This window comes from Vigna angularis, chromosome 3 (genome assembly GCF_016808095.1).
Source record: "Vigna angularis cultivar LongXiaoDou No.4 chromosome 3, ASM1680809v1, whole genome shotgun sequence".
NCBI classification, from domain to species: Eukaryota; Viridiplantae; Streptophyta; class Magnoliopsida; order Fabales; family Fabaceae; genus Vigna; species Vigna angularis.
Genome location: NC_068972.1, coordinates 16,773,438 through 16,782,239, shown reverse-complemented (window position 1 = coordinate 16,782,239; position 8,802 = coordinate 16,773,438). Strand labels below are relative to the sequence as shown.

The window sequence follows — 8,802 nt, the reverse complement described above, 5'->3', positions numbered from 1 at the left end:
CCTCTTTCTAAGAGTAATTGGGAAGTCTAAATTGTGATCTACTTGTTCAACTGGTTTTTTTAGAAGGAAATTCATCACAAGCAATAGAGTTAGAATTTATAAGATCAAAAGGAATTACTTCAGGAAATGCTGTAGGATTGGATTCTTGAACATGAATAGATCTTGGAATGGCCTACTAGCTTGCCAAGTATTGCTTTCCTCTTCATTACTTATTTCCATTTTTTGTCAATTAATGCCTCAGAAGAAGGTGTAGTTGTGGTGTTTCAGCTTGTGAGAAAGATTTTATGGATAAGAGAGAATTTTTCAAATGATAAATAATTTGTCAAGGGGTAAGGTTGTTATTTGGTGTTGGTTCCTTTTATAAGAGTTATTGGGAAGTCTAAATTATGATCAACTTGTTCAACTACTTTTATGGAAGGAAATTCATCACAAGCAATAGAGTTAGAATTTATAAGATAAAAAAAAATTACCTCAGGAAATGTCGTAAGATTGGATTCTTGAATATGAGTAGATCTTGGAATGGCTTTTCCTCTTCATGTTTACACCAGCTTTTTTCCAAATTTTGTTGCAAATTGAGGAATTTGATTCATATCTACTTGATCCTCTTCAGCTTCAACAATATTTTTTCTAATTTATGGTCCAAAAGTTATATTTGGTAATATAAAAGGCTCATCTTCCTCTTTTAAAATCTCCCTTAAAAATAAGATTGAAGTAACTTACACATTAATTGAAAGTAACATCTCTTGATACAAAATTTTTGGGATTGAGGATAAAAGCATTTATACCTTTTTGTGTGACTGAGTACCCCGACCAAGAAAATACATTTTATTGTCCTTGGATCAAATTTTTCTCTTCTGGTACTATGAACATGTACAAAGAAAACACACCCCAACAAAATGAGAATACGGAAAGAAAAAATATACAATTGATTAGATCAAACTAGAGCACTTCTTTTTCAAAATAATGTTCCAAAAGCACTTCGGCAGAAGCTATACTCATTGCAATATAGAAAATATAACATATTAAATACATGGGAATAATATCTAAAATTCCCTAAAATATATTGACAGTAATCTTTCGATTCATTCCATTAACGTTGTAATGTATGGTGAGATAAAGTTATCATGCTCAAAAAAACAAAAACAAAATCTAAAATGCATTTGCAGCCCCACCCCCACGTAATAAAAAGAAAAAACAGAACAACACCTCTAGAGTGTGAGGCCAATACTATTGGTTATGAATCCAATATACATCTCTACCAAAATATTACATCTCTGAAAGGGTCTTAGAAACCCCCTTCAACATCAAAATATTCTTGCTCAATTTTTACCGTCTGGTGGAGGTTCAAATCTATCGCTTTGAACAACCTCTTCGATAATTTTATTTATGCTGCTGTCTTTAACCTGCATTTATTGAAACATAAAGAACTGTCCAAATCAGTATCCCAAGATAAAAAAAATTGGGGAATGTGATGTTGAAAACTTGAAAAAAAAAATCATGGTTGCTCTTCGAGAGAGCCTGCTTAGCAGTTCCCCCAAAAAGTTTTGTTCTACGAAAAAGAGGGATTAACCTGTTTATTTTTTATTCCTTTTAGAAATTGTAAATGATAGAAACCTACACAGATCTCTTCTTCTGTTGTTACCGAACGGTGGACAACAGCATCTTGCCGAGCGACTACAGAGAACTGAAGACCACCGGACATCTGCGTACTACCGAATGTCTGCAGACTACTGAACGTTTGCAAACTACCGAACGGCTGGACACTCAGAAGCCATTCGGTTACCATGTTTTAGAATAAGTTTTGTTAGTTTTATTATTTTTGTTTTCTCTTTCTCTCTTCCTCTTTGTATAAATATTTTACTCTCGTTGTACTTTACACTTACTACCGATATTCATTCACTTTCAATTCTTTCTAGAATTCTCGTTTTCTCTCGTTTCTCAAACACTTACATGGTATCAGAAGAAAGCAAATAATTAGGGTTCTTCTTTTGCCCCCTTTCTTCATCTTCTGTTCACTTCTCATGGCTTTCTCAAATTCTACCACCGATCATCTTTCTAATCCTGCCCACCCTCTATTTCTTCATCCCGGTGAGAACCCCGCTCTCGTTCTTGTCAATCCTCCTCTCTCTGACACCAATTATCAACAATGGAAAAGAATTTCTTCTTAATGATTTTTATTCTACTAAAGGCATTTTTCATGAAACTACTTGTGTTGCCACTCCCCAACAAAATGGCATTGTTGAAAGGAAACATCAATACATTCTCAATGTTTGTCGATCTCTTCTCTTTCAATCTAAAGTTCCTAACTTTTTTTTGTCTTATGCTATAAAGATTGTCATTCATATTATTAATAGACTGCCAACACTTTTACTTCAAAATAAATCTCCTTATGAACTAGTTTATTCCATCAAACCTGATTTTTCAAATTTGAAAGTTTTTGGATGCTTATCATACTGTAGATCTGTTACTGCAGGACGCACAAAACTTGATTCCAGAAGCAACAAATGCATTTTTCTTGGATACAAATTTGGAACCAAAGGGTTTGTGCTGTATGATCTGCATTCACATTCTACTATTATTTCACGAAATGTCATTTTTCATGAACATATTTTTCCCTATCAAACTTCTTTCACTTTACCTTCCTCCTACACATGATGATATTTTTGATGTTATTCTTTTTGATTTTCCAAATCTGACACCGGTTTCCACTGCACCAAATTATCCACCTAGTAACACTTCTCATCATGCTTCTGATAGTATCATTATTCCTACGGTTGAACAAAGAGTTTCTCTTAGAAACAAAACTAGACCTAAATATTTAGATCATTACTACTGTGGTAGTACTTCTAGCATTACCTCATCCCATACTACCCCGTATCCTATGCATTTGTTCCTTTCTTATGCTAATTGTTCCTCTGACCACATTTCTTTTTGTCATAATATTTCTACACAAGTTGAACCTTTTTCTTTTAAAGAGGCTAGCAAGTTTGAATGTTGGCAGCAGGCTATGAACTCTGAACTTGCTGCTCTTGAAAGAAACCAAACATGGACTTTGGTGAATCTCCCTACTGGTAAGAAACCCATCAGTTGTCATTGGGTATATCGTATCAAGCATAAAGCGGATGGCTCTATTGACAGATATAAAGCCCGTTTAGTGGCAAGAGGTTTCACTCAAACTGAAGGATTTGATTACTATGAAACCTTTTCCCCTGTTGTTAAAATCACCATGGTTTGCCTTGTTCTTGCTCTTGCTGCCATCAACAAATGGTTTCTTCATCAATTGGATGTTGACAATGCTTTTCTTCATGGTGATTTAACTGAAGAAATATACATGAAGCCTCCCCATGGTCTCTGTTCATCTACTCCTAATCTCGTTTGCAAGCTTCAAAAGTCTCTTTATGGTTTAAAACAAGCCAGCATAAATTGGAATCACAAACTCACATCATAATTACTTTCTATCGGGTATACACAAAGCTCTGCCGACCACTCTTTATTTATCAAACATTCTCCCTCTACTATCACCATTCTTCTGGTCTATGTTGATGATATTCTTCTTTCTGGAAATAACTTGTCTGAAATCACTACTATCAAAGATCATCTCCACAACAAGTTTCACATTAAAAATCTTGGAGATCTCAAATATTTTTTGGGATTTGAAATTGCTAGATCTCAAGCTGGAATATGTATCAATCAAAGAAAATACTGTCTTGAATTGATTTTTGAAGCTGGTATGTTAGGATGTAAACCTGCTCCCACACTTGTTGATCCTTCTGTCAAACTTCATGCTGATGAAGGCATTCCTCTCACATATCCTTCTTCTTACCGGCATCTTATTAGACGATTACTCTATCTCACTATACGCGGCCGACATTGCTTTTGCCATCCAACAACTTAGCCAGTTTGTTTCTACTCCTCGTCAACCTCATATGCAACAAGCCATGGGGATCATTAGATATTTCAAGAATGCTCCTGGTTCTGGTTTGTTATATGCTATTAATAATTCCTTCCGCATTCATGCATACTCGGATTCTGATTGGGCTACTTGTGCTACCACTAGAAGATTCATCTCTGGTTTTTGCATCTTTCTTGGAACTGCTCTTATTTCTTGGAAATCAAAGAAACAAACCACTGTTTCCAAATCTTCTTCTGAAGCCGAATACAGGTCTTTAGTTTCTCTTACTTGTGAACTACAATGGCTGCAATATCTTTTAAAAGATCTGCATATACTGCGCTCGACTCCTTACTCAGTCTATTGTGACAACAATTCTGCTATCCACATTGCCAAGAATCCCACCTTTCATGAGAGAACCAAACATATAGATATAGACTGCCACGTTACTAAACAAAAGCTTCAAGATGGTCTCATCAAGCTTCTTCATGTTTCTTCTACCAATCAAGTTGTAGATGTTTTCACCAAATCTCTTTATCCTTCTCCTTTTAATACTATTACTTCCAAGCTAAACATGCATAATATCCATGTTCATCTTGAGGGAGGGTGATAGAGACCTTCACAGATCTCTTCTTCTGTTGTTACCGAACGGTGGACAACAGCTTCTTGTCGAACGACTACAGAGAGCTGAAGACCACTGGACATCTGCATACTACCAAACGTCTACAGACTACCGAACGTCTGCAGACTACCGAACGAACTACCGAACGTCTGCCGAAGGTCTACAGACTACCAAACGTCTACAAACTACCGAACGGCTGGACACTCAGAAGCCGTTCGGTTACAGTGTTTTAGAATAAGTTTTGTTAGTTTTATTATTTTTGTTTTCTCTTTCTCTCTTCCTCTTTGTATAAATACTTTACTCTCGTTGTACTTTACACTTACAACTGATATTCATTCACTTCCTATTCTTTCAGGAGTTCTCGTTTTCTCTTGTTTCTCAAACACTTCCAGTAAATAATATTTATTCTAAAAATAGCATAAACAAATGTCAAGATCTCACCTTAATTCCGATAGCAATGGCAGTTTTTAGTTGAACAAGTTCACCTAATCTGAAGGAACCGTGTTTATTATCTCTAACAAAGATAAGGGGCACACTCCTTGATGAAGCCAAACTTAGTAGATGTTTCGTCAGCCATCGTGGGTTACAATCAGAAGCTACAAGCACAGCCTGCATAACGTACAACGCAAATAATGTACTCTATAGGACTATATAACTAAGTCACGCATACACACCTAACAGCAGAAAAAGCTATATACTACTAATACAACTTCGTTCATTATTATTGTGCAACTTGTTTATTTATTATGACGAAAAACTAATTGAGTTTGAGCAATTTAAGAAAAAATAATGAGGCTCTCAGCCAAAAACAACCATTACAATTTGCAGGAATCAGCATAAACAAATAATCTATTTTTTCGTAATTTGCTGTTTGCAACACCATATAAAGGTTAAAACACCATAAAAAGTGCAAGTTGAAGAATTTACTTGCAAGTGGCTTTCATGTTAAAACAACCAATAGTTGCAGGAATCAGCAAAAACAAAGAGTTTAATTTTTCGTAGTTGGCTGATTCCAGCACCATATAAAGCTTAAAACACCAGAAAAATGTAGATGTTGAAGAATTTACATAAAAGTGATGAACTAATAAGTAAAAGTGAAGGTAGTAAATATTCTACACAGGAAAATAGAGGAAATCAACCTGAAGCTTAACTGAAGGAGCTTTATTGTTGGTGCTTCTTAAAGGGAAGAGCTGAGCAGACCTTTCTAACTCAGTGCATGGTTTCATGCGCTCAAGGACACGAGTTACATCATTGACCCCGATGGAGAATTGTTGCTGAAAGGAACAGTAGAAAGTTTACATGAAAATGTATGCTTCCTGATAAACATATCTTAAATGTCCAAAGTTTCATAAATCAAACCAACCAAGTAGAAGTCTAACCTTTAACCATATTTTCTCCGGCAAGGAAGTTCCATCTGAATCTCTTGCAGATCGGATCTCTCTGTTCAGCAGAATAAGGTCAGATCAGGTGAAAAATTACACCATTAATAAAGGTCATTGAGTGGTTCGCTCTTTAAAATGTTAAAATTCTCGCAGGTGACTGCCTCAGCATCAGTCAACAATGGCCTTGTGGATCAAATCACGTTTGAAGAATGATAAATAAAATAAAGCACCAAATGTGAAAAAATATATCTTACCTACGGATTGATTGGAATAGATTGGTGAGACGTTCTCCTTCATAACAACTACAAATCAAATTAGAAAATTAAGTTTATAACAAAAATAAACACCAGCAATAACAACAGGGAGTGTTGCATACTTATTTTCTAGAGAAGCAAAGCTCGAATTTGTAGTGTCCCCAACCTTCTTTGGAGTTTTGACATTGCTCCTACTTGCCATGATTTACTTTCAATATTCACCGACTCAGCCTTAAGCGACTCCGACCCAACAAACTAATTCAAAAAGCCTTTTCAATCAGTTTGAGCAGGAGTATATTACATTCCAAAAATTCTTCAAAAGAAGCCATGGCATCGATATAAACAAAAATTGGTAACAGAACAAAAAATTTCAAAATCTCAACCGTATAAAGATTGCATGGGAAGAAATTGCGTAAAACAATATCGAAAGCCTTTTTATTATTATTAATTTTCTTAATATTAAATTACCTATTTTTTATTCTAAAAAATAATTTTTATATATATATATATTAAAAAAACAAAAACTTCTGCCATGAACCCTAAAAAGATCACTGGCTGCATCGTCGCCGGCGACTGCCGCTGGCGTCGCGCCACTTCCATTATCGAAACCCAACATCTGCCACATTGCAAATGAATGCTTCCTGCACCACGTCTCCATCGATGAATCCGTTCCATTCAAGTCGAACCCAGATCTGCACCACGCCGATTTTTTTGGGCAAATTTCCTCTGGTATTATGCTCTGTTTAATTCTTTAATTCTTGCTTAAATTTTCATTAAAGTAAATAGAATTTTATTCTCCGGTTGTCAATTTTTTTTATGATTTAAAGAACAAAAATAGCCATTCAAGAAGAAAACAAAACTTATCGCAAAAATACCAAGAAATTGTGCATGAGATTTACAGGAAAGAAGAGTATCAAACATTGATTAACAAACACGCAGGAGCACATCCGAAATATAAGAAATTTAACCAGCGATTTAATCAATTTAACTAAAGAGATAAAGAATGGGATAAAGAACCTTCGCTGTGTGAAACCAATACTATTCAAACCTTCTTTCCCCTTCTCTGCTTTCTCAACCTTTTCCGAATTCTTCTTTCTTCTCTGCCTTCTACTATTTTCCCACACTTTTTTCCCGCTTCTTACTTTCTTCACCTTTTTTTCCTCCTTTTTCAATCCCAGTTCCGTCCCCTGTGTTATTCCAATTCCTAAAACCCAGTAAGCTCCTTTTTCTTTCAAACTTCCACCTATATATAGCAAGTCGAGTGTCCCTGTGTACTAACCTGGTAACTCCCTTCCTGCCACGTGGCCGTGTATGAGTGGCGAGTTTTCTTTTTTAAAAGCTGTGAATCAGTTCATTCGGCTGGCTTTTCATACTTTCCGTTTCTTTTATCATTTATATCAATTCTAAATTCTTACTAATAATGTTTATTTTATAATTATGGTTTAATTTCGAATATCCCTATTTATACATAGAAGTCTCAAATAGCTCATTTTATTTTTTATATCTCAATTAGATTCTTGTAAAATTGAGTCAATTATAACTTTATCGATAATTAGACTGGATGGCGTTAAATTTTTTGAGTCATGACATGATAACTGCGCAATTGTTAAGCACGTGGCACACATTACGTGAAATTTATTTATTTTAACATTTAAATAAATTAAATTTATTTTCTAGAGATGACGTTATTCTTTCACTCCTCGACATACTCATTCCCGTTGTGCCATGTGTATTTTCCCTCCCCTCTGCAGGTTGCACCGCCACCAACCCTCGTACATGTCGTCGTTTACATATCGCTTCTCCTCGAACCCGTGCTTCATGTTCATGATACATATCCCGTCGGCACCAACGAAGGTCTTGAAGTTGTGCATCCTCCCGGCAATAAACACTACCGCCCAATATAAACCAAACTTCTGCCAATCCAAACCAAGCCCACAAGGCCTCCATCAAGGTCAGAATGGAGCAACTCCGCTGCCAACCACCACGCGAAACAGGTTGTTGCTGCCATCGCAACCACCGTGATACCGTTCGCATCCCAACTTTGCCAGAACTGGAAATTGGAAACTCTTTCTCCCACGGTCACACGCAACATCAGAAGACAAGAACCAACCCTAATCGCTAAGCCTTAAACCGCACCATGAGAAACAAGAACCAACCTTAATCGCAAAAAAACTCAGAAAATTCAAAATTGCATGAACAGATTCTAAAACCCCCAAAATTCTCAAAAAAAAACCCTAATTCCCAAAGTTGTGACACAGTCCGATGTTTCGTTCCTTTTCCTTAATCGCATTGCGAACCTACTCGTACATTACAAATGCTCTCTTTTAATTCTGGGCCAGTTGAACTTTGTTCGCTTAGTGAGAATTAGCTTCAGGGTTCCTTGTTTTCTCTGGTTTTGAATTTTGGGTGTGATTGTCTCTTCCATTATTGGTTAATTGTACTATGCGATTGGAATTAGCTAGGATAGGTATGGTTGTAATTTTGGGTTGTTGTACTGTCTAGTTCCGGTGGTCAGAAGCGGAGCTACAAGGCTAGCGGCGATGCCATTGTGGATGCCATGCTGGAGATTGTTTCTGCTTCAAAGATGAGGGCCAATGCAATTCTGAAGAACGAGGACATGTTCCCCATAAGCAAGTGCATTAAGGTGTTGGATGA

General features: G+C 36.2%; 1 protein-coding gene across 2 annotated transcripts; it reads right to left on the bottom strand.

Moving 5' to 3' along the window:
* Positions 1–1,065: 1,065 nt before the first annotated feature.
* Positions 1,066–7,304, bottom strand: LOC108324339 (uncharacterized). 2 transcript variants are annotated; one of them, XM_017557274.2, is made up of 7 exons: positions 7,165–7,304; positions 6,270–6,402; positions 6,148–6,195; positions 5,891–5,951; positions 5,651–5,785; positions 4,953–5,120; positions 1,066–1,403 (listed from the first exon to the last, which is right to left on the bottom strand). In XM_017557274.2, the coding sequence occupies exons 2-7, from the start codon at positions 6,347–6,349 to the stop codon at positions 1,320–1,322; spliced, it is 576 nt and encodes a 191-aa protein (XP_017412763.1). In that variant the 5' UTR covers positions 6,350–6,402; positions 7,165–7,304; the 3' UTR covers positions 1,066–1,319. The 2 variants fall into 2 exon arrangements, with proteins under 2 accessions (XP_017412763.1, XP_017412764.1); XM_017557275.2 differs by having other exon boundaries at positions 6,314–6,402.
* Positions 7,305–8,802: the final 1,498 nt, after the last annotated feature.

Excerpts from the sequence above, each read along its gene's own strand:
- LOC108324339 (XM_017557274.2), bottom strand. The coding sequence starts at position 6,349 with ATGGCAAGTAGGAGCAATGTCAAAACTCCAAAGAAGGTTGGGGACACT. Across the intron at positions 5,786-5,890 it reads CGGAGAAAATATGGTTAAAG|CAACAATTCTCCATCGGGGT; the intron begins GTTAGACTTCTA and ends TGTTCCTTTCAG. Across the intron at positions 5,121-5,650 it reads CTCCTTCAGTTAAGCTTCAG|GCTGTGCTTGTAGCTTCTGA; the intron begins GTTGATTTCCTC and ends TACGTTATGCAG.